Here is a 23021-nt window from a genome sequence, read left to right as displayed (position 1 = left end):
TGGCATGCCCCCCCTCCGGAGTTGAGAAGGGGCCAAGGGGTGGCCCATAGTGGAGAATGCGGGGTCAGTGTGGAGGAGCCAGAGGCCAAAGTGGGCAGAAGGGTCAGGGTGGAGGCAGTGACCTTTGGGGAGAAGAGCCTTTGGGGGCTCGGCCTGGAATTCCTGGGAAAGGAATGGCTTCCTTCCTGCTGTAGGAAGGCCCCCGCCTCTGCACACCCCCAAAACGTGCCATCCCTGTAGACCCCCCACTCACCCCTATGGCATTTGCCCCCCGCCCCTTTGTGGGTCACTTCTAACTAGGGTTCTAGCATTCAGTGTGTATTGTCAAAGGCTTTCATGGCTGGAATCACTGGGTTGTTGTAGGTTTTTCAGGCTGTATGGCCATGTTCCAGAAGCATTCTCTCCTGACGTTTGCCTGCATCTATGGCAAGCATCCTCAGAGTCATAGAATCCTAGAATCCTAGAGTTGGAAGAAACCTCCTGGGCCATCCAGTCCAACCCCATTTTGCCAAGAAGCAGGAAAATTGCATTCAAAGCACCCCTGACAGATGGCCAGCCCCTACTTAATAATAATAATGATGATAATAATAATAATAATAATAATAGAATCAAAGTGTTGGAAGAGACCTCCTGGGCCATCGTCCAGTCCACCCCCATTCTGCCAAGAAGCAGGAATATTGCATTCAAAGCACCCCTGACAGATGGCCAGTCCCTACTTAATAATAATAATAATAATGATGATGATGATGATGATGATGATGATGATGATGATGATGATAATAATAATAATAATAATAGACCTCCTGGGCCATCATCCAGTCCAACCCCATTCTGCCAAGAAGCAAGAATATCACATTCAAAGCACCCCTGACAGATGGCCACCCAGCCTCTGTTTCAAAGCCTCCAAAGAAGGAGCCTCCACCACACTCCCTCCGGGGCAGAGAGTTCCACTGCTGAACGGCTCTCACAGTCAGGAAGTTCTTCCTCATGTTCAGGTGGAATCTCTTGTAGTTTGAAGCCATGGCTCCATTGCATCCTAGTCTCACTCCAGGGAAGCAGAAAGGAAGCTTGCTCCCTCCTCCTCCCTATGACTGCCCCTCACATATTTATCCATGGCTGGCATCCTCAGAGGTTGTGAGGTCCTCAGACCCCCTTTCTGCTTAAGTGGCTGAGGGGCAAAAGGAAAAGGCCTGAGGACCTCACAACCTCTGAGGATGCTTGCCATAGATGCAGGCGAAACGTCAGGAGAGAATGCTTCTAGAACATGGCCATATAGCATGAAAAACCTACAACATTCAGTGTGTGTTCTTTGGGGGATGGATTCTGCAGTGGGACCCTTGCAAGGGGAGGGGGGCATCAAGGACCCCACCACTGCAGGGTCCAGGGCAGGCTGGCTTTGGCCAGACCCCGAGGCATTGGCTGTTGTCCCACTCCTGGAGCCCAAGGGTGGACAAGGCCTGGCTCCAGCTCAGAATGCCTTCCTTTGCCCCTTCTGCTTCTCCTCCTCCTCCTCCTCCCTCTTCTTCTCCTATTTCTCGATTCTACTTCTCCTTCTCTTTCTCCTTCTCCTCTCCTCCTCCTTCTCCTTCCTCTCCTTCTCCTACTTCTCCTCCTTCTCTTCCTTCTCCTTCTCTTCCTTCTCCTTCTCTCCTCCTCCTCCTCCTCCTCTTTCTATTTCTCCTCCTTCTCTTCCTTCTCCTCTCCTCCTTCCCCTCCTCCTCCTCCCTCTCCTTCTACTTCTCCTCCTTCTCTTCCTTCTCTTCTCCTCCTCCTCCTCCCTCTCCTTCTACTTCTCCTCCTCCTTCTCCTCTCCTCCTTCTCCTCTTTCTCTTTCTACTTCTCCTCCTTCTCCTCTTCTCCTCCTTCCCCTCCTCCTCCTCCCTCTTCCTTCTACTTCTCCTCCTTCCCCTTCTCCTCTTTCTCCTTCTACTTCTCCTCCTTCTCTTCCTTCTCCTTCTCCTCTTCTCCTCCTCCTCCTCCCTCTCCTACTTCTCCTCCTCCTTCTCCTCTCCTCTCCTCCTTCTCCTCTTTCTCTTTCTACTTCTCCTCCTTCTCCTCTTCTTCTCCTTCCCCTCCTCCTCCCTCTCCTTCTCCTCCTTCTTCTCCTTCTCTTCCTTCTCCTTCTCCTTCTTCTCTGCCTGAGGAGTGGGCAGCAGGACCCTGGCCATGCTGCCCTCCTGGCTGCGCTCTGTGGTGGCTGCGCTCTGTGGCCCTCCTTTTCCCTTTCCCTCTCTCCTTCTCCTTCCTCTCCTTCTCTTCTTTCTCTTTCTACTTCTCCTCCTTCTCCTCTCCTTCTCCTTCCCCTCCTCCGCCCTCTCCTTCTCCTACTCCTCTTTCTCCTTCTCCTCCTTCCCCTTCTCCTCTTTTTCCTCCTCCTCCTTCTACTTCCTCTCCTTCTCCTTCTCTTCCTTCTCCTTCTCCTTCTTCTCTGCCTGAGGAGTGGGCAGCAGGACCCTGGCCGTGCTGCCTCCCGGCCGCCCCTTTGGTGGCTGCCCTCTGGGGTCCTCCTTTTCCCTTTCCCTCTCTCCTTCTCCTCCTCCTTCCTCTCCTTCTTCTCTTTCTGCTTCTACTTCTCCTCCTTCTTCTCCTCTCCTTGTCCTTCTCCTTCTTCTCTGCCTGAGGAGTGGGCAGCAGGACCCTGGCCATGCAGCCTCCCGGCTGCCCCTTTGGTGGCTGCACTCTGTGGGCCTCCTTTTCCCTTTCCCTCTCTCCTTCTCCTTCTCTTTCTCCTCCTTCTCCTTCTCCTTCTGCTTCTCTTCTCCTCTCCTCCTCTTCCCTCTCCTTCAACTCTTTCTGCTTCTACTTCTCCTTCCCCTCTTCTTCTCCTTCCCCTACTTCCTCTCCTTCCCTTTCTACTTCTCCTCCTTCTCTTCCTTCTCCTCTTCCTTCTTCTCTGCCTGCGGAGTGGGCAACAGGACCCTGGCCATGCCGCCTCCCGGCTGCCCCTTTGGTGGCTGCGCTATGTGGGCCTCCTTTCCCCTTTCCCTCTCTCCTTCTCTTTCTCCTCCTTCTCCTTCTGCTTCTCTTCCTTCTCCTCTTCTCCTCCTCCTCCTACTTTTCCCCCTTTCCCTCTCTCCTTTCCCCTTTCCCTCTCTCCTTCTCCTTCTCTTTCTCCTCCTTCTCCTTCTGCTTCTACTTCTCTTCCTTCTCCTCTTCTCCTCCTCTTCTCCTCCTACTACTTTTCCCCCTTTCCCTCTCTCCTTTCCCCTTTCCCTCTCTCCTTCTCCTCTTCTCCTCCTCTTCTCCTACTACTTTTCCCCCTTTCCCCTTTCCCTCTCTCCTTTCCCCTTTCCCTCTCCCCTTTCCCCTTTCCCTCTCTCCTTCTCCTTCTCTTTCTCCTCCTTCTCCTTCTGCTTCTACTTCTCTTCCTTCTCCTCTTCTTCTCCTCCTACTACTTTTCCCCCTTTCCCCTTTCCCTCTCTCCTTCTCTCTCCTTCTCTCTCTTTCTCTCTGGTCCAGGACTTTCTCTCAGCTGCAGAGTCAGCTTTGAAAAGACAGGAAAAGCGCTTGGCTCGCTTGTGTGTGTGTGTGTGTGTGTGTGTCTGGTTCTGTCCTCCCCCCCCTCAGCCCCCCTTCCCCTCGCCTGGCTGCATTATTTACTTCCAATATCGAGGCAGGAGGGAAGGCCAAGGCCTTGCTCCGGAGAGAAGGCCGAGGAGGGGTCCGGGAGGAAAGGAGAAGGGTCTAAGGGCCCCCAGCAAAGCCAAGGCGGGGGCGGGGGGCTGGAGCTGACCCCATGGGTCACTCACAGGTGATGATGATAACCCAGGCATGGGCCAACTTGGGCCCTCCCTCCCTCCCTCCAGGTGTTTTGGACTCCAACTCCCACAATTCCTAACAGCCTACCGGCTGTTAGGAAATTGTGGGAGTTGGAGTCCAAAACACCTGGAGGGAGGGAGGGAGGGCCCAAGTTGGCCCATGCCTGTGATAACGCCATCATAGAAGGGTCGCACCAGTGTCCAGGAAAGGGGGGGGGGACAAGGGGACCCCAAAGGAAGGGCACAAATGGGAAAGAGACCCTTAGTCTACCCTCTTTATGGCCTGATGGTCAGGAGGGGAGGGGGCTGCGAGGGACACACTGCAACTGCTTCCCCCCCTCTCTTTGCACCAGGAGCTCCACAGCCCCCTCGGCAGACCCCCCCCCCCCCAGACAACAACCACAAAGTCCAACACACAAAAAGGGGCGCAACCCAATCGTGGAGGCACCCCGTAGCCCCTTCCCCAAAAAAGCAACAGCAGAGGTCCACACACCAAGGGGATGCCGCCCCATCGTTGAGGCACACTGCAGCCCCTTCCCCATCTAGCCCTCTGAGGCCAAGGAAGGGGTCCCTTGAGTTGGGGTCCTGCCCCCCCCCCAAGGGCAACAGCAGAGGTCCAACACACCAAGGGGATGCCACCTCATCATTGAGGCACGCCACAGCCCCTTCCTCATCCAGCCCTCTGAGGCCAAGGAAGGGGTCCCTTGAGTTGGGGTCCTGCCCCCCCCCCCCAAGGGCAACAGCAGAGGTCCAACACACCCAGGGCATGCCACCCCATGTCGAGGCACTCCGCAGCCCCTTCCCCAAACAGCAACAGAGAAGGTCCAACACACCAAGGGGATGCCACCCCATGTCGAGGCACACTGCAGCCCCTTCCCCATCCACAGGGGCGGCTCAACCATTGTGCAAAGTAAGCAGTCGCGGTACAGTTGATGTTGCCCAGGGGGTGCTCTTGGGGGGAAAATAGCTCTTGACATAGGCAAGTTGTAGTTACTGGGATATATAGTTCACCTACAATCAAAGAGCATTCTGAACTCCACCAATGATGGAATTGAACCAAATAGGGCACACAGAACTCCCACAACAAACAGAAAATATATCTCAGTTATTGGTTGGGGGGGGGGGGCACCAAAATACTGCTTGCTTACCATTGAAAATTACCTAGGGCCGCCTCTGGTGGTAGTTACTGAGATGTATAGTTAACCTACAATCAAAAGAGCACTCTGAACTCCACCAATGATGGAATTGAACCAAATAGGGCACACAGAACTCCCACGACAAACAGAAAATATATCTCAGTTATTGGTTGGGGGGGCGGGCACCAAAATACTGTTTGCTTACTGTTGAAAATTACCTAGGGCCGCCTCTGGTTGTAGTTGCTGGGGTTTATAGTTCACCTACAATCAAAGAGCACTCTGAACTCCACCAATGATGGAATTGAACCAAATAGGGCACACAGAACTCCCTCGACGAACAGAAAATATATATTGGTTGGGGGGAGGGGCACCAAAATATTGTTTGCTTACAGTTGAAAATTACCTAGGGCTGCCTCTGGTTGTAGTTGCTGGGGTTTATAGTTCACCTACAATCAGAGAGCATTCTGAACTCCACCAATGAGGGAATTGAACCAAATAGGGCACACAGAACTCCCATGACGAACAGAATATATATATTGGTTGGGGGGGGGGGGGCAAAATCCTGTTTGCTTACTGTTGAAAATTACCTAGGGCCGCCTCTGCCCATCCAGCCCCCTTTGCGCAGGGAGAGACCAAGGAAGGGGTCCCTTGAGTTGGAGGTCCTGCCCCCCCCCCCCAAGGAACCCCTCTCCTAAAGCTTGAGGTGGCGCTGGGTCTTCTGGCGCTTGATGTGATTTTATTTGGTTCCAGAAAAGGCTCCTTGACATTCAGAAAGCCTTGCGAGGTGCCCCCCCTCCCTGGCACTAATCCCCCCCCCCCACCCACGCAACCCCAAATTCTCAGGCCTTCTCCTGGCTCCCAAACCATTGAGGAGGTTGGCTCCATTGCACACACAAACACACAAATACACACAGACCTCCCCTTCCCTTCTCCCCCCCCCCCCCCAGCAAAGTCATGGCATTGAGTGTCACTCACTCACCCGGGGGGACACACGGCATTATGAAAAAATTTAACAATATTTATTAAAATACAAAAATACAGTTGTCTCAGAGTTACAGTCAGATTATTCTGGCTTTTGGATTGTTTGTTGTCGTCTTCGCCCCCCAAACAGTCCTCCCCCCCATCTTATTTTTTTGATTGCAACCACTTTGAGCCCATGAGAGGGGGGCCCCCCCGAACCAAAGTCACAAAGAGGGGGAGGAGGGGAGGGGAATGAGGGGCTCCTGGGGCAGCAATCACCCCCCCCCCCCCCGCTCCCCTCTGCCGTGCCCTGGCCGAGCAGCCCCCTCCCTCCCCCTTTGCCCCCCCCCCCAGGAAGAGCAGGGGGGAGGAAGAGAGCGGAATAGGGAGACCCCTCCGCCATCCTCCCCCCACCCCAAAAAAATGAACAAGAAGCACACACTTGGTTCAGGGTTCTACAATCATAGGTCAGATTGCCCACCGCCGGATTGCCCCCCCCCCCCAATTCAGCCCTAAGTTGGGGGATGGGGAGGGGGTTCCCCTCCCTCCCTCTCCTCCCCCCTCCCCTCCCCGGCGGCTCTGCACCTCGGCCCCCCTGCCCACCCTCCAGCCAGCAGTGCAATGCAATGCAAAGCAAGGCAACCGCAGGAATGTGCTGCATTGGGCAGGAGGGCCGGCCAGCAGCAGAGGAAGCCGTGTCGGGCTGCCCCCCCCCCCCAAAACTCTTCCCCCAATCCCTCCTCTCTTATCTCTTTTGGGGGAGCACACTGATGGGGTGGGGGGGTCACTGGACGGAGCCCCCCTCCAACCCCCAATTGACACCCACAGACCCCCCCTCTCCCCCCCACATCCTGCCACCAGCACAAAGGGAGGGGTTTGTGGGGTGGGGGGGGGGGGCAGGCAGGCAGGCAGGCCTCTGCTGGTTGAAGATTTTTTGCTGTTTGATGAGATGCTTCATTCCCTTTGCGTTAATTGTCTTTTTGCTTACAAAAAAAAGAAGGGGAGGGGGAGAGAAGGGAGGGGAGGGAGGGAGGGGGGAACAAGACCTCTTTTATTGCATTGGTCACCTTTTGGCACAGGACGACAACCCCCCCCCCCCATACTCTTTCCTTCCTTCCTTCCTCCCCCCTTTTTCTGTAAATAGCTGCAAACATGGAGACTTTTGCTTTTCCCGGGGAGTGGGGGGGGGGTCTTTACGAAAAGAGTGTCTCTATAGAAACGGGTTTGTTTTTGCTGCATTCTAAGTAACGTCTTCTAAAAAGGACAGACCCCCCCCCCCCCAAAAAAAAAAACTCACTCCCCCTCTCTTTGGGGATTTCTGGCTCGCTGTCCCTTCTCCCCTCGGCCCTTCTCCTTCCCAGGCCGCTGTGGCCATTTCTCTCTATTTGTGTGGTTGGGGGGGGGGGCATTCTGCTTTTTTGGGGGGGGGGGGGGTAAGGGAAGTTATTTGCTGCCTCCTTTTAAATAGAACTTGCACCGTCCAAAGACAGGGTGTCCTGCCTCTCCCCCCCCCTCTCTCTCTGTCTGCCTGTCTCTCGTCACATCCTCTGCTCCTCTGACCTCGGCCCAAGGACTTAATAGATAAGCATGTACAAGGAGAAACCCCCCCAGGCCTGTGTCGCCGCCATCTCCGTCTCCCGTCGCCACCCCGTCCCCCCCACCTCCCCCCAGAGGCCCCCTCCCCACAGCCTCTCTGTACAAAATTGGAGGCCACCCCTGCCGCCGCCACCGCCGTGCGTGTGCGGGGTCTTGTGCATCCCGTGGCAGGGAGCCTAGAGTTTGCCGGACTAAGGGACCCCTGTTCCTCAGATCTGCGTCTCCTGCACTTTCTCCTTGGGGTGGGTCTGGATTATGTACGGCTCGGCAATAGTCGTGACTGTGGGGTGCAGGGAGTTCCCCAGGCAGTTTTCTGTCCAGTGGGCCCCGTGGGGGGGGTTTGTAAGTGTTGTAGTTAAGGTGGTCATGGATAGCAGCCGGCAGTACAACTGCCCCCTCACCTGATCCGCCCGACGACGACGGCGCCGGCTTGGAGGGGCCCGAGGCGGACGGACATCCCCGCCGAGCCCGTGGAGGCCGAGGCCGGGGCGGCAATGTCCTCGTCCACCTGGATGATCTCCACGGTCCGGGCGGCGGCCACGGTGCTGCGCTGCTGGTGCCGCTTGCGCAGCTTGTAGAAGACGATCAACATGGCCGCCGCCAGCAGCGTCACGGCCACAAAGCAGCCAATGATGATCTTGGTGGTTTTCATCACCTCGTCCAGGCTGGTCTGCATCTTGTCGTTGCCGTTGCTGTTGCTGTTGCCGCCCTCGGGGCCCGGGGCCGGACCGCCGGGCTCCTGCTGCCGGGGCCCCGGGCGGGTGGCCTGGACCAGGACGGTGGTGGTGGTGGTGTAGGCCGGCTGGTACCCGGCGGAGGAGGCGGAGGCGGTGGGCACGGGCTTGGAGAACTTGGGGAAGAGGGTCTCGGGGGCGCTCTCGGTGGTCTCCACGGTGACGGTGGTGAAGAAGCTGTAGTTGGAGGTGTTGAGGAGCTCGGCGGCGCTGGCGTTGAGGTAGGCCGAGGCGTTGGAGCGGCCGGCCACGTTGGCCACCATGCAGGTGTAGAGGCCCGTGTCGCTCAGCAGCACCCGCGAGAAGTTGAGGGTGCCGTCGTTGAGCACCTGCAGGCGCGGGTGGGCCGAGGCGTGGCTGAGCACGGAGCCGTCGGGGCAGGAGCCAGCGCACGGCGGACATGGCGGGGGTGCGGCAGCGCAGCTCGGCCGGCCGGCCCTCGGAGACGTTGAGGTCGCGCGGGGCGTCCATGATGACGGGGGGCGGCGCAGCGGAAGGCGGCCTGGTCCACCTCCAGCAGGAAGCGGCCGCGCAGGTGGGCGGGGGCGTGGCAGCGGCCGCAGCAGGTGGAGTTGGTGGGGATGGACTCGCGCAGCCACCAGGCCAGCCAGAGCACGTCGCAGTCGCAGCTCCAGGGGTTGTGGTGCAGGTGGAGCTCCACCAGGTAGCGCAGCGGGGCGAAGAGGTCGTGGGGGCAGGGCGCTGAGGTTGTTGTGGGCCAGGTTGAGCTCCACCAGGGCGGCCAGGCCCTCGAAGGCGTCCCGCTCCACCAGGCCCACCTGGCAGCTCATCAGCCAGAGCTTGCGCAGGGAGCGCAGGCCCCCGGAAGGCCCCCGGGCGCAGGGCCGGGAAGTGGTTGCCCCGAGAGCTCCAGCTCCTCCAGCCCCACCAGCGGGGCCAGGTTGGGCACCTCGCGCAGGCCGCACATGCCCAGGTTCAGGTACTTGAGGTTGTGCAGGCCCTCGAAGGCCCCCTCGGAGACGTACTTGAGGCGCTTGAGCTCGCCCAGGTCGAGGCGCATGAGGGAGGGCACGCGGTTGAAGGCGTAGGAGGAGATGCTCTCGATGGGGTTGTTGCGCAGCCAGAGCTCGCGCAGCTTGGACAGGTACTCGAAGGCCCCGCTGGGCACCACGGTCAGCCAGTTGTCGAAGAGCTCCAGGGTGTTGAGGCTGGCCAGCCCGTTGAAGGCGCCCACCTCGATCTGCCGGATGGCGTTGCGGCCCAGCTGCAGGACCTCCAGGTGCCGCAGGTGCCGGAAGGTGTCCGCCTGCACCCGCCGGATCTGGTTCTCCATCAGGTTCAGGAACCGCGTCCCCGGGGGAATGCCCGCCGGCACCTCGCCCAGCCCGCGCCGCGTGCAGACCACCTTGCTCAGCTGGGGGCTGCACGAGCAGGCCGAGGGGCAGCTGTGTCCAGACGAGGACGACGAGGACGACGAGGAAGAAGGGGCAGAGCCCCCCCGCCCAGGCCCGGCCCGGGCCCCACGCCAGCACCAGCACCAGCACCAGCCCCAGGCACACGGCCAGGCCCAGGCCCCGGCCGGAGGGGTCCTTGCGGGGAGGGGGCGGCCCGGGGGCGCTCATGGCCGACCGCGTCCATCGCGACCCATCATCGCGGGGGGAGGGGGCGGAGGAGGAAGAGGAGGGAGGGAGGGGCGGGGGTCCTCTTCGGCCTCAGCCCGGCGGCGGCGGCGGGCCTCTCCCCATCCGGGCCAGCGGGGTGGCGGGGGGGGGGGGGCGCCCCCTCCTCTTCCTCTCCTCTCCTTTTCCTTCTTCTCCTTCTTCCAGGCGGGGGAGGAGGACGAGGCGGGGGGGGTCTTAAGGAGAGGGAGGGGGGCCGTCAGGCGGGGGAGGCGGGGCTTAGCTCCTCTTCGGGGGGCGGGGGGGCCGAGGCGGGGGCGGCAGCGGCGGGCATCCATGTCCCTCCCTCCCCCCCCCTGCTCTTCTACTCCGGGGGGGGGGAGGAGGAGGCTCTGCGGCGGCGGCGGAGCGGGGGGGGGGGGCTCCTTCCTCGTTGCTTCAGCGGGCGGAGACTGCGGCGGGGAGGGTGAGAGCGGGGGCGGGGGGGCGGCTCCGGCCCGGGACCCTCTTCCCCCGGATGGGGCTCCCCCCCTCTCCCCCCCTCCTCCTCGTCCTCGTCGTCGTGCTGCTTCCCGCTCTGCTGGCGTGCGTCGTCCTCCCGGTGTTGCCCCTCCTTCTCGTCCTAGTCGTGGTGGTGGTCGTCGTCCTCCCTCCGGTTCTAATGCTGTTTCCCGGGGCTGGCGCAGTCTGCACCGGCCCCGGCTCCTCGCGCATCCTTTTGTCCTTCACTCGGAACGGAGCCCCCCCGCCGCCGCCGCCGCCGCCGGAGGAGAGGAAGAGGAAGAGGAAGAGCAGAGGAAGGGCAGAGGAGGAAGAGGAAGAGGCGGGGGGCGCTTCTCTGCTGCCCAGCCCGGTGCCGCCGCCGCCGCCGCCGCCGGTGCCGCTGCCGCTGCTGCTGCTGACGCATCGGCTCCTTCCCCCCTCCCTCTCCTCTTCCTCCTCCTCCTCCTCCCCCTCCTCTTTCTTCCCGGGCGGGAGCGGAGCACAAGCGTCATCCTGCCCCCTCCCCTTCCACGCCGAGGAGGAGGAGGAGGAGGAGGCTGCCAAGGAGGGAGGGCACCGGCGCCCCCTCCCAAGCCCCTTACTCGGCTCTTGGCAGAAGGGAGGGGGCTCCACGCGGAGGGAAAGGAAAGGCGAGGGAGGGTCTCTCTCCAGACGGGGGGAGGGTCTGCCCGCTCCGCCTCTTGCTTTGGAGGGAGCTGACACATGCCGAGACCCCCGACCCAAGTCCGGAAGGACTTATTCCCGGGTCTGGCTTACGAGAGATAGAGAGAGAGAGAGGGAGGGTCCCGTGGGTCTCTCTCCGGGTGGGGATAGGGTCTGCCCGCCCCGCCTCTTGCTTTGGAGGGGGCTGACACATGCCGAGACCCCCGACTCAAGTTTAGAAGGAGCCGTTGTGTTATTCCCGGGTCTGGCTTGCGAGAGAGAGAGAGAGAGAGAGGGAGGGTCCCGGGGGTCTCTCTCCCGGCGGGGTCAGGGTCTGCCCGCCCCGCCTCTTGCTTTGGAGGGGGCTGATACATGCCGAGACCCCCGACTCAAGTCCAGAAGGAATCATTCCTGGGTCTGGCTTGCGAGAGAGGGAGAGAGAGAGAGGGAGGGTCCCGGGGGTCTCTCTCTCTCCGGGCGGGGGGAGGGTCTGCCCACCCCGCCTCTTGCTTTGGAGGGGGCTGACACATGCCGAGACCCCCGACCCAAGTTTAGAAGGAGCCGTTGTGTAATTCCCGGGTCTGGCTTGCGAGAGACGGAGAGAGAGAGAGGGAGGGTCCCGCGGGTCTCTCTCTCTCCGGGCGGGGGGAGGGTCTGCCCGCCCCGCCTCTTGCGGGGGAGGGGGCTGACACATGCCGAGACCCCCGACCCAAGTCTAGAAGGGGCCGGTGTGCTGTTCCCGGGTCTGGCTTGTGTGTGTGAGAGAGAGAGAGAGAGAGAGAGGGAGGGTCCCGGGGGTTTCTCTCCCGGCGGGGACAGGGTCTGCTCGCCCCGCCTCTTGCTTTGGAGGGGGCTGACACATGCCGAGACCCCCGACCCAAGTTTAGAAGGAGCCCTTGTGTTATTCCCGGCTCTGGCTTGCGAGAGAGAGAGGGAGAGAGAGAGAGAGGAAGGCCCGAGGGAGGGAGGGAGGGACCCCCCCCCTCCAAGGATGCTGCTGCTCCCCCTGCTTCTTCTCCAAAGCCCCTTGCGGGGGAGGGGGCTGACATGTCGAGACCCCCGACCCAAGTCTAGAAGGAGCGGGTGTGTTATTCCCGAGTCTGGCTTGCGGGGGAGGGAGGGAGAGAGAGAGAGAGAGAGAGGGGAAGCCTCGAGGGAGGGGGGGGGGGGGGGGAGGGACCCCCTCCTCCAAGGATGCTGCTGCGCCTCCTGCTCCAGGGACCCCCAGGGCAGGAAAGGGGGTCCCGCCTCAACACCTGGAGGAACTGAACTTCCTGTCCCCTGGGCGTTCCTTCCCTCCCTGGAGGTTTCCAAGCCACAGCTGGAGGGCCATCTGCTGGGGTGGCTTGGGTGGTCTCTCCTTGACTCAGCCCCTTCCTCCTCCTCCACGATCCCTCTTTGCCAGCAGAGCCAAGCTTGTGGTGGGCTCTGCCAGGGTTTGAGAGGCTCAAGAGCTCTTTGGACACTCCTCTGGGCTCTCCTTTCCAAGTGGCGGCTGGAGGGCCATCTGCTGGGGTGGCTTTGGTGGTCCCTCCTTGCCTGGCCACCTGGCCCTGGGCTCCTCGAGGATCCTCTTCCTCCTCCAGGATCCTGTGCCCTCATTCCCAGTAGGGTCAAGCTTGTGGTGGGCTCCGGTGGGCCTTGAGAGGCTCAAGAGCTCTTTGGACACTCTCCTGGGCTCTCCTTCCTTCCTTCCCTTCCCTTCCCTTCCCTTCCTTCTTTTCTTTCTTCCTTCCTTCCATCCTTCCCTCCCCTCCCCTCCCCTCCCCTCCCCTCCCCTCCCCTCCCCTCCCCTCCCCTCCCCTCCCCTCCCCTTCCTTCTTTCCTTCTTTCCTTCTTTCCTTTTCTTTCCTTTTCTTTCCTTCCTTCCTTCCTTTATTTTCTTTTCTTCTTTCCTTCCTTCCTTCCTTTCCTTCCTTCCTTCTTTCCTTCCTTCCTTCCTTCCTTCCTTCCTTCCTTCCTTCCTTCCATCCTTCCCTTCCTTCCTTCCTTCCTTCCTTCCTTCCTTCCTTCCTTCCTTTCCCTTCCCTTCCCTTCCCTTCCCTTCCCTTCCCTTCCCGTCCTTCTTTCCTTCTTTCCTTCCTTCCTTCTTTCCTTCCTTCCTTCCTTCCTTCCTTCTTTCCTTCTTTCCTTCTTTCCTTCTTTCCTTCCTTCTTTCCTTCTTTCCTTCTTTCCTTCTTTCCTTCTTTCCTTCCTTCCTTTCTTCCTTCCTTCCTTCCTTCCCTTCCTTTCCTTCTTTCCCTTCCTTTCCTTCCTTCCTTCCTTCCTTCTTTCCTTCCTTCCAGCTATCCTTCCTTCCCTTCCTTCCTTCCTTACTTCTTTCCTTCCTTCCTTCCTTCCCTCCCTTCCTTCCTTCCTTCCCTGGGGTTTTCCAAGTGGCTGCTGGATAGCCATGTGCTGGGGTGGCTTTGGTGGTCCCTCCCTGCCTGGCCGCCTGGCCCTGGGGCCCCTTCCTCTTCCAGGACCCCATCATGCTGGGGCCCCCTCCCTCCCTCCCTCCTTCCTTCCTTCCCTCCAGGTGTTTTGGACTTCCACTCCCACCATTCCTAATAGTTGGTAAGCTGTTAGGAATTGTAGGAGTGGGAGTCCAAAAACACCTGGAGGGAGGGGGGAAGGAGGGAGGGGGGCCCAAGTTGGCCCAGGCCTGTCCCTTGCCCTCTTTGGTAGCCTGTGGTGGGCTCTTGTGTGGCTTGGGGGGCTCAGCGGGAGAGGCAGGCGGTGCCTGGCTCCTGTGGACGGAGCCTGACCCTAGTAGTGCCCCCCTGCCCACTCCACCCATCCAGAGGGGCCCCTCCCCCTCCTCTTCCGGGCATGAGGGCCACCCTGGCACCAAGCGAGCCCGGGCAGGATGGAGTGGGCAGGGGGGCACCACTAGGCGTGGAAGCCCCCCCCCCCCCTGCGATGCCCGCCTGGCACTCCTCACTCCTCCAAAGGCATTTGAGGAACGGCAGGGGAAGGGTCTTCTTTGGAGCCAAACCCATGCCTGGGCTGCAATGGGTGTCAATATTTATTTATTTATTTATCGTGTCATTTGCAACCAGAAGATTGTATTACATTTCTAACAGAACAAAACAAACAAACAGATTTTATAAAACACAAATTTTGCAAACTTGGTAGTTGGTTAAATGCCCTTTGACTAGTATCTGGCCCCTTGGAGTTGCAAGAAGGTCCTCCCTTGTGCATCATGTGGCAGGGCTCAGGTTGCATTGCAGCAGGTGGTCAGTGGTTTGCTCTTCTCCGCACTCGCATGTCGTGGACTCCACTTGGTGGCCCCCTTTTCTTGAGGTTGGCTCTGCATCTCATGGTGCCAGAGCGCAGTCTGTTCAGAGCGCAGTCTGTGCCCAGGAGGGAATCTCTAATCTGGTATCATTCTGAGTTTGAGCCTGCCACTTTTGGACTCTTGCTTGCTGAGGTGTTCCAGCGAGTGTCTCTGTAGGTCTTAGAAAACTATGTCTAGATTTAACAAGGGATGAGCTGGAGATGTCTCTGCCTTGGTCCTTTCACTATTGGCTGCTACCCCCTGCCACTTTTGGACTCTCGCTTGCTGGGGTGTTCCTGCGAGTGTCTCTGTAGATCTTAGAAAACTATGTCTGGATTTAAGTCGTTGACGTGCTGGCTGATGCCCAAACAGGGGATGAGCTGGAGATGTCTCTGCCTTGGTCCTTTCACTATTGGCTGCTAATGGGTGTCAGTGTGGCCCCCACAGAAGGGCCCCTCTCCCGCCCTCTCTTCTTCTCTTCCCTTCTCTTTCCGCCTCTCCTTCTGCCCTGGCAGCACAGCTGGAGGAGGAGTAACTGGGGGGGGGGGTCCTCCTGGAGACCCTTCCAGCCTCTTTCCCTGCCCTGGGGCTTTGGCACCCTTCTTGGTCTGGAACCATTGGGGAGGGGGGTGGTACCCAATAGCATTCCTACTCCCAGCACCCCCCCCCCCACTGACCCTTGGAAGGAGGGGGGTCTTGGGAGGAGGGGCTCAGCAGGTGCCTCTTGGTTCTTGGCCTGGAATCATAAAATCCTAGACTCCTAGAGTTGGAAGAGACCTCATGGGCCATCCAGTCCAACCCCATTCTGCCAAGAAGCAGGAATGTTGCATTCAAATCACCCCCAACAGATGGCCATCCAGCCTCTACTTAATAATAATAATAATAATAATAATAATAATAATAATAATAATCATAGAGTTGGAAGAGACCTGGTGGGCCATCATCCAGTCCCACCCCATTCTGCCAAGAAGCAGGAATATTGCATTCAAAGCATCCCTGACAGATGGCCATCCAGCCTCTGCTTAATAATAATAATAATAATGATTAATAATAATAGAATCCTAGAGTTGGAAGAGACCTCATGGGCCATCCAGTCCAACCCCATTCTGCCGAGAAGCAGGAATATTGCATTCAAATCACCCCTGACAGATGACCATCCAGCCTCTGCTTAAAAGCTTCCAAAGAAGGAGCCTCCACCACACTCTGGGGCAGAGAGTTCCACTGCTGAACGGCTCTCACAGTCAGGAAGTTCTTCCGCATGTTCAGGTGGAATCTCCTCTCTTGTAGTTTGGCTTTGTGTTCCTCCCCCCACGGACCCACCTGGGCACCAGCCTCTCTCATGGTACGTGCCCCCCTCTGAGGACCCTCCTCCCAGCCCCTTCCCACCCTGGAGATGTGCCTCCTTTGCCCCCCCCCCCCCCCAGGTGGCCTCCATTGGCTCTTCACCTGTTCCTTTAGGCCAGGTGTGGGCCAACCTCAGCCCTTCTCCAGGTGTTTTGGACTTCAGCTCCCACCATTCCTAACAACCGGTAGGTGTTGAAGTCCAAAACACCTGGAGGGAGGGGGGAGGGAGGGCCTAGATTTGCTTTAGGACCATTGACCTGTTATTGAGCCAGGTAATCCCGCTAACTTGTAATGGTGGCACCTTCCGAGGTCACTCTTGGAAACTTTGAGTCTCATCCAGCCTGGTTTTGCCCACAACCAGGTCTGAGGCCTGTGAGAAGGGCCTGCCTGGAGGACTCCGGCCCCTGCTGAGGGGGGTCCAAGGGGTCAGGGGGCAATGCCAGGTGTGCCTTGTTTTCCCTGGCGTTGCAGAGACCCTTCAGTGGCAGGGACCCCATTGCATTCACGCTCGACCTTTCCACCAGTGCAAACGCGGATGCGGCGCTCCTCTAGGGAAGCTTCCGCCCTCCTGCTCCCAGTCTTTCTTCCTTAACTCCTTTGTCACCTCGTGGACCACACACTCTTTCCAACCTGGTTTCAGACGAATGTGGTGGAGGTGCCTTCCTTCTATGGAAGCTTTGAAGCAGAGGCCGGATGGCCATCTGTCAGGGGGGCTTTGAAGGCGATTGTCTTGCTTCTTGGCAAAATGGGGTTGGACGGGATGATGGCCCAACTCAAGGATTCTAGGATTCTGGGATATATGCACACACACACACACACTTACTTAGGCGATCCCTCATTTTCCAAGGATTATTGTCTTTTAATATTCTTGTGGGTCCGTATGTGGCTGTGGAGCCCTATTCTTGCTCTGCATCTTCTTCCGCAGTGAGGAGGGCATTGGTTTCCAGGTGGAAGGCGGTCTCGGTCGGGGTTGGCTTGACGCACCTTCCTCTTGGCACGCTTCTCCCTTTCACCCTCCATTAATTCCTCTTCAAATTCTGCAGCACTGCTGGTCACAGCTGACCTCCAGCTGGAGCACTCACAGACCAGGGCTTCCCAGTTCTTGGTGTCTATGCTGGAGTTTTTAAGGTTGGCTTTGAGTCCGTCTTTCAATCTCTTTTCCTGCCCACCAACATTCAGTTTTCCGTTCTTGAGTTCGGAGTAGAGCAACTGCTTTGGGAGACGGTGGTCAGGCATCTGGACAACGTGACTAGTCCAGCGGAGTTGATGGCGGAGGACCATCACTTCAGCGCTGGTGGTCTTTGCTCCTTCCAGCACGCTGACGTTTGTCCGCTTGTCTTCCCAAGAGATTTGCAGGATTTTCCGGAGGCAACGCTGATTGCCAGGAGTTGCATGTGACGTCTGTAGACAGTCCACGTTTCGCGGGCATATAGCAGGGTTGGGAGGACAATAGCTTTGTAGACAAGCACCTTGATCTCCCTACGGATGTCCCGGTCCTCAAACAGTCTCTGTTTCATTCGGAAGAATGCTGCAGTCACAGAGCTCAGGTGGTGTTGTATTTCAGTGTCAATGTTGACGTCTGTAGACAGTCCATGTCTCGCAGGCGTAGAGCAGGGTTGGGAGGACAATAGCTTTATAGACAAGCCCCTTGGTCTCCGTACGGATGTCCCGGTCCTCAAACACTCTCTGCTTCATTCAGGAAAATGCTGCACTCGCAGAGCTCAGGTGGTGTTGAATTTCAGTCTCAATATTTACGTCTGTAGACAGTCCACATCTCGCTGGCGTATAGCAGGGTTGGGAGGAGAATAGCTTTATAGACAAGCCCCTTGGTATCCCTAGGGATGTCCTGGTCCTCAAACACTCTCTGCTTCATTCAGAAAAATGCTGCGCTCACAGAGCTCAGGCGGTGTTGTATTTCAGTGTCAATGTTGACGTCTGTAGACAGTCCATGTCTCGCAGGCATATAGCAGGGTTGGGAGGACAATAGCTTTATAAACAAGCACCTTGGTCTCCCTTCATTCATAAAAATGCTGCGCTCGCAGAGCTCAGGCGGTCTTGTATTTCGGTGTTGATGTTGACTTTGGTGGAGAGGTGGCTGTCAAGGTAACACACACACACATACACACCCATGTATGAAACGAGTGTGTATACCCAGCGTTGCCCAGGCATGCGCCTATTTATTAGACATGCTCCTCGCTGGCTTGAGGATCTCATGAATGGTCCAATTATAGAGGTGAAGGAGAATGCCCACCTCTTCTTCTTCTTCTTCTTGTTGACAGTTCAGTGTTGACGTTTTTCCCCTGGAGCACAGCTTGAGGAATGTGTTGCGGGTTTGCAAGCTTAACTTCAGCTTCTCCTTTCCATGTTTTGGGCCTTGGCTCTGAAAGGGTGGCGAGGGGGGGGGGGGTCTTTCAATTGAAGCCCTGCCAGTGTTTTGAAGTTGGATCATGAATGGTGTGCACACCAAGTTTGGGTTGGAACATACCTATTGTGACTTGTGTTACATGCATACAGAGGTCACTGCAACCCTGGCACCTTCCCCTCTGCCTTGCTTGGCTTTTGCAGCCTTGTTTTTGCAGCCAGCCTTGCTTTTGCAGCCTTGCTTTTGCAGCCAGCGTCCCCCCTTTCCTTTTGCGTTCCCCCCACTTGGGAAGGAAGGAAGGAAGGAGCCCCACTTCCCGAGCCCCCCTTCTCCTCGGCCTACCCGGCAGGTTCTGCCGGAGCCGTCAGCGCTGGAGTCGGGAGCCCTGCTTGGGTGTAGTTTGAGAGGCGATATGATGGGGCCCGATTTAACGACTTGACGGGATGTCATGTCGTAGATGGAGAAAGCGTGTTCTCTGCTGCTCCAGAGAGCCGAACACGATCCCATGGATTCCGGCTACAAGGAGAGGGATTCCCCTTCAGTGGGAGGGGAGAGGGCTTCCTGGAAGGAAGTGCCGCTGAATCAATGGCAGTGGGAAGTGGGCTCCATGGGGGGGGGGGGGGTCCCCGTTGGGGGTCTTCAAGCTGCTTTCCCCTTCTGCTCCCCGCTGGGCTTTCTTGTCTGCTCTGCAGCCTCCTCTCTGCAATCCTGGAGGAGCCTCTTGGCTTGGCCTGATGGGAGGAGGGGGCCCAACAGGCAAGGGCCCAAGCAGCAGGGACCCCCATTGATTGACCCAGTTGTGTGTGTGCGCCAGCCCCACTGGGGTGCACATAGTCACCCCACTACCCACAGCAATGGTGGCTGTCCTCTTCGGGGCTCTCCGGGAGTGTGTCTCCCCAATCCCTCCCCCCCCCTCCACATACAATGGGGTCCTGCAGGCAGGTTGTGGGGCAGACTTGCCAGCGCAGCACTTCCATGCTCTGTAGCCCCCCCCCCCCCATGGACACACAATGCCTTCAAGCAGAGCATCATGCTTCCCACTTCCCTGAGGACACATTGCCTTTCACTTTCTATATTTCCCTCTATGCCGCCCCCCCCCCTCCACATACAATGGGGTCCTGCAGGCAGGTTGTGGGGCAGACTTGCCAGAGCAGCACTTCCTTGCTCCGTAGCCCCCCCCCCCCTCCATGGACACACAATGCCTTAAAGCAGAGCATCATGCTCCTCACTTCCCTGAGGACACACTGCCTTTCACTTTCTATATTTCCCTCTATGCCGCCCCCCCTCCACATACAATGGGGTCCTGCAGGCAGGTTGTGGGGCAGATTTGCCAACACAACACTTCCATGCTTTGTAGCCCCCCCCCCCCCCCCCAGGACTCACAATGCCTTAAAGCAGAGCATCATGCTCCTCACTTCCCTGAGGACACATTGCCTTTCACTTTCTATGTTTCCCTCTATGCCGCCCCCCCCCCCCTCCACATACAATGGGGTCCTGCAGGCAGGTTGTGGGGCAGACTTGCCAGAGCAGCACTTCCATGCTCTGTAGCCCCCCCCCCCCCCCCCGAGGACACACAATGCCTTGAGCAGAGCATCATGCTTCTCACTTCCCTGAGGACACATTGCCTTTCACTTTCTATGTTTCCCTCTAGGCCGCTCCCCCCCCCTCCACATACAATGGGGTCCTGCAAGCAGGTTGTGGGGCAGACTTGCCAGCGCAGCACTTCCATGCTCTGTAGCGCCCCCCCCCCCAGGACACACAATGCCTTAAAGCAGAGCATCATGCTCCTCACTTCCCTGAGGACACATTGCCTTTCACTTTCTATGTTTCCCTCAATGCCGCCCCCCCTCCACATACAATGGGGTCCTGCAGGCAGGTTGTGGGGCAGACGTGCCAGCGCAGCACTTCCATGCTCTGTAGCCCCCTCCCCCCACCGAGGACACACAATGCCTTAAAGCAGAGCATCATGCTCCTCACTTCCCTGAGGACACATTGCCTTTCACTATCTATGTTTCCCTCTATGCCGCCCCCCCCCTCCACATACAATGGGGTGCTGCAGGCAGGTTGTGGGGCAGACTTGCCAGCGCAGCACTTCCATGCTCTGTAGCCCCCCCCCCCCCCCAGGACACACAATGCCTTCAAGCAGAGCATCATGCTTCTCACTTTCCTGAGGACACATTGCCTTTCACTTTCTATGTTTCCCTCTATGCCGCTCCCCCCTTCACATACAGTGGGGTCCTGCAGGCAGGTTGTGGGGCAGACTTGCCAGCGCAGCACTTCCATGCTCTGTAGCCCCCCCCCCCCCCGAGGACACACAATGCCTTAAAGCAGAGCATCATGCTCCTCACTTCCCTGAGGAGACATTGCCTTTCACTTTCTATGTTTCCCTCTAAGCTGCTACCGGGACCTGACGGGAAGCAATGAGTAACTGCAGGCCCAGGAGGTTTTTTGACAAGGGGAGGGAGGGGTTCCTGGGGAGGGGGGCAGGAGCTATGATGGGCCTTTCAGAGGGGAGGGGGACCATAGAGGGCGAAGGGGGCTTTTAGCCACTGAGTGTTGCAAGTGAAGTGATCCACCAGCCTGCTTCTCTGTTGCCCCCAGCGATAATGCTTCCGGCCTTGGCATTTTGGGAGTCAGCCGTCTCTCTTCTCCAACTGTGAAGTTTGGAGGAAGCGCCCTTTGGGGTTCAGCCTCTGTGTTGGGGAGCAGGGAAGAGTTGCTCTCCTCTTCCAGAGGAGAGCGACTAAAATGATCAAGGGTCTGGAGAACAAGCCCTATGAGGAGCGGCTTAAGGAGCTGCTGGGCATGTTTATCCTGAAGAAGAGAAGGCTGAGAGGAGATACGATAGCCATGTATAAATATCATAGAATCATAGAATCAAAGAGTTGGAAGAGACCTCATGGGCCATCCAGTCCAACCCCCTGCCAAGAAGCAGGAATATTGCATTCAAATCACCCCTGACAGATGGCCATCCAGCCTCTGTTTAAAAGCTTCCAAGGAAGGAGCCTCCACCACACTCCGGGGCAGAGAGTTCCACTGCTGAACGGCTCTCACAGTCAGGAAGTTCTTCCTAATGTTCAGATGGAATCTCCTTTCTTGTAGTTTGAAGCCATTGTTCCGTGTCCTAGTCTCCAAGGAAGCAGAAAACAAGCTTGCTCCCTCCTCCTCCTCCCTGTGGCTTCCTCTCACATATTTATACATGGCTATCATATCTCCTCTCAGCCTTCTCTTCTTCAGGCTAAACATGCCCAGTTCCCTAAGCCGCTCCTCATAGGGCTTGTTCTCCAGACCCTTGATCATTTTAGTCGCCCTCCTCTGGACACTTTCCAGCTTGTCAATATCTCTCTTGAATTGTGGTGCCCAGAATTGGACACAATATTCCAGATGTGGTCTAACCAAAGCAGAATAGAGGGGTAGCATTACTTCCTTAGATCTAGACACTATGCTCCTATTGATGCAGGCCAAAATCCCATTGGCTTTTTTTGCCGCCACATCACATTGTTGGCTCATGTTTAACTTGTTGTCCACGAGGACTCCAAGATCTTTTTCACACGTACTGCTCTCGAGCCAGGCGTCCCCCATTCTGTATCTTTGCATCTCATTTTTTCTGCCAAAGTGGAGTACCTTGCATTTGTCACCGTTGAACTTCATTTTGTTAGTTTTGGCCCATCTCTCTAATCTGTCAAGATCGTTTTGAATTCTGCTCCTGTCCTCTGGACTATTGGCTATCCCTCCCAATTTGGTGTCGTCTGCAAACTGGATGATCCTGCCTTCTAGCCCTTCATCTAAGTCATTAATAAAGATGTTGAACAGGACCGGGCCCAGGACGGAACCCTGCGGCACTCCGCTCGTCACTTCTCTCCAAGATGAAGAGGAAGCATTAGTGAGCACTCTCTGTGTTCGTCCACTTAACCAATTACAGATCCACCTCACCGTAGTTTTGCCTAGCCCACATTGGACTAGTTTCCTTGCCAGAAGGTCATGGGGGACCTTGTCAAAGAAGGCCTTCCTGAAATCCAGGTACGCTACATCCACGGCACTCCCCGCATCTACCCAGCTTGTAGCTCTATCGAAGAAAGAGATCAGATTAGTCTGGCATGACTTGTTTTTGATAAATCCATGTTGACTATTAGCGATGACTGCATTTGTTTCTAAGTGTTTGCAGACCGCTTCCTTAACAATCTTTTCCAGAATCTTGCCCGGTATCGACGTGAGGCTGACCGGACGGTAGTTGTTTGGGTCATCCTTTTTTCCCTTCTTGAAGATTGGGACCACATTGGCCCTCCTCCAATCTGCTGGAACTTCTCCCGTTCTCCAAGAACTCTCAAAGATGGTTGCCAATGGTTCCGAAATGACTTCCGCTAGTTCCTTCAATACTCTGGGGTGTCGTTGATCTGGCCCTGGGGACTTGAACTCATTAAGAGCGGCCAGGTATTCCTGGACGACTTCTTTCCCAATTTGGGGTTGGATGTCCTCCAATCCCTCATCCACTCCATCTTGCTGAGGTTGAAGACTCTCTTTTTGTGAGAAGACCGAGGCAAAGAAGGCATTAAGTAGTTCTGCCTTTTCCCTATCCCCTGTCAGCATTGCCCCATCTTCTCCTCGAAGAGGTCCTATCGCCTCCTTGTTTTTCCTTTTTCTACTGACATAAGAATAGAAGCCCTTTTTATTGTTTTTAATGTCCCTGGCAAGTCTGAGCTCGTTTTTTGCTTTAGCTTTGCGGACCTTTTCCCTACAGGTGTTGGCTATTTGTTTGAATTCTTCTTTGGTGATTTCTCCCTTTTTCCACTTCTTGTGCATGTCTCTTTTGTGTCTTAGCACAGTTAGAAGTTCTTTGGACATCCATTCTGGCCTCTTTGCACTTGTCCTATTTTTTCTCTTTGTTGGCACGGTTTGCAATTGCGCCTTGAGTATTTCACTCTTGAGAAGTTCCCATCCATCCGTAGCTCCCTTGTCTTTTAGTATCTGTGTCCACGGAATGCTGCTCAGCGTTTCCTTCATTTTTTGGAAATCAGCTCTCCTAAAGTCCAAAATGCGGGTTTGACTTGTCTTAGTTTCGGCCTTCCTTTGTACCTCAAATTGCAGGAGCACATGGTCACTTGCCCCTAAGGATCCTACCACTTCGACCGCATCGATCAGGTCCTCC

General features: G+C 57.0%; 2 protein-coding genes across 2 annotated transcripts in view; one reads left to right on the top strand and one right to left on the bottom strand.

Moving 5' to 3' along the window:
* Positions 1-23021, top strand: part of SND1 (staphylococcal nuclease and tudor domain containing 1) — a 245016-nt gene that overhangs the window by 178377 nt on the left and 43618 nt on the right. The gene's annotated exons all lie outside the window — the stretch shown is intronic.
* LRRC4 (leucine rich repeat containing 4) lies at positions 7279-16352 on the bottom strand. Its single transcript, XM_067468358.1, is given in 10 exon segments — positions 7279-7788; positions 7790-7879; positions 7914-8561; positions 8563-8664; positions 8666-8878; positions 8880-9005; positions 9007-9045; positions 9047-9762; positions 10475-10804; positions 16337-16352. Coding segments are annotated over 10 exon segments (2409 nt in total). The 3' UTR covers positions 7279-7659.

The sequence above is a fragment of the Anolis sagrei genome, chromosome 5 (assembly GCF_037176765.1).
Source record: "Anolis sagrei isolate rAnoSag1 chromosome 5, rAnoSag1.mat, whole genome shotgun sequence".
Classification (NCBI taxonomy): Eukaryota; Metazoa; Chordata; class Lepidosauria; order Squamata; family Dactyloidae; genus Anolis; species Anolis sagrei.
Note: the sequence above shows the minus strand (reverse complement) of the source record. Positions and strands in the feature narration are given on the sequence as shown.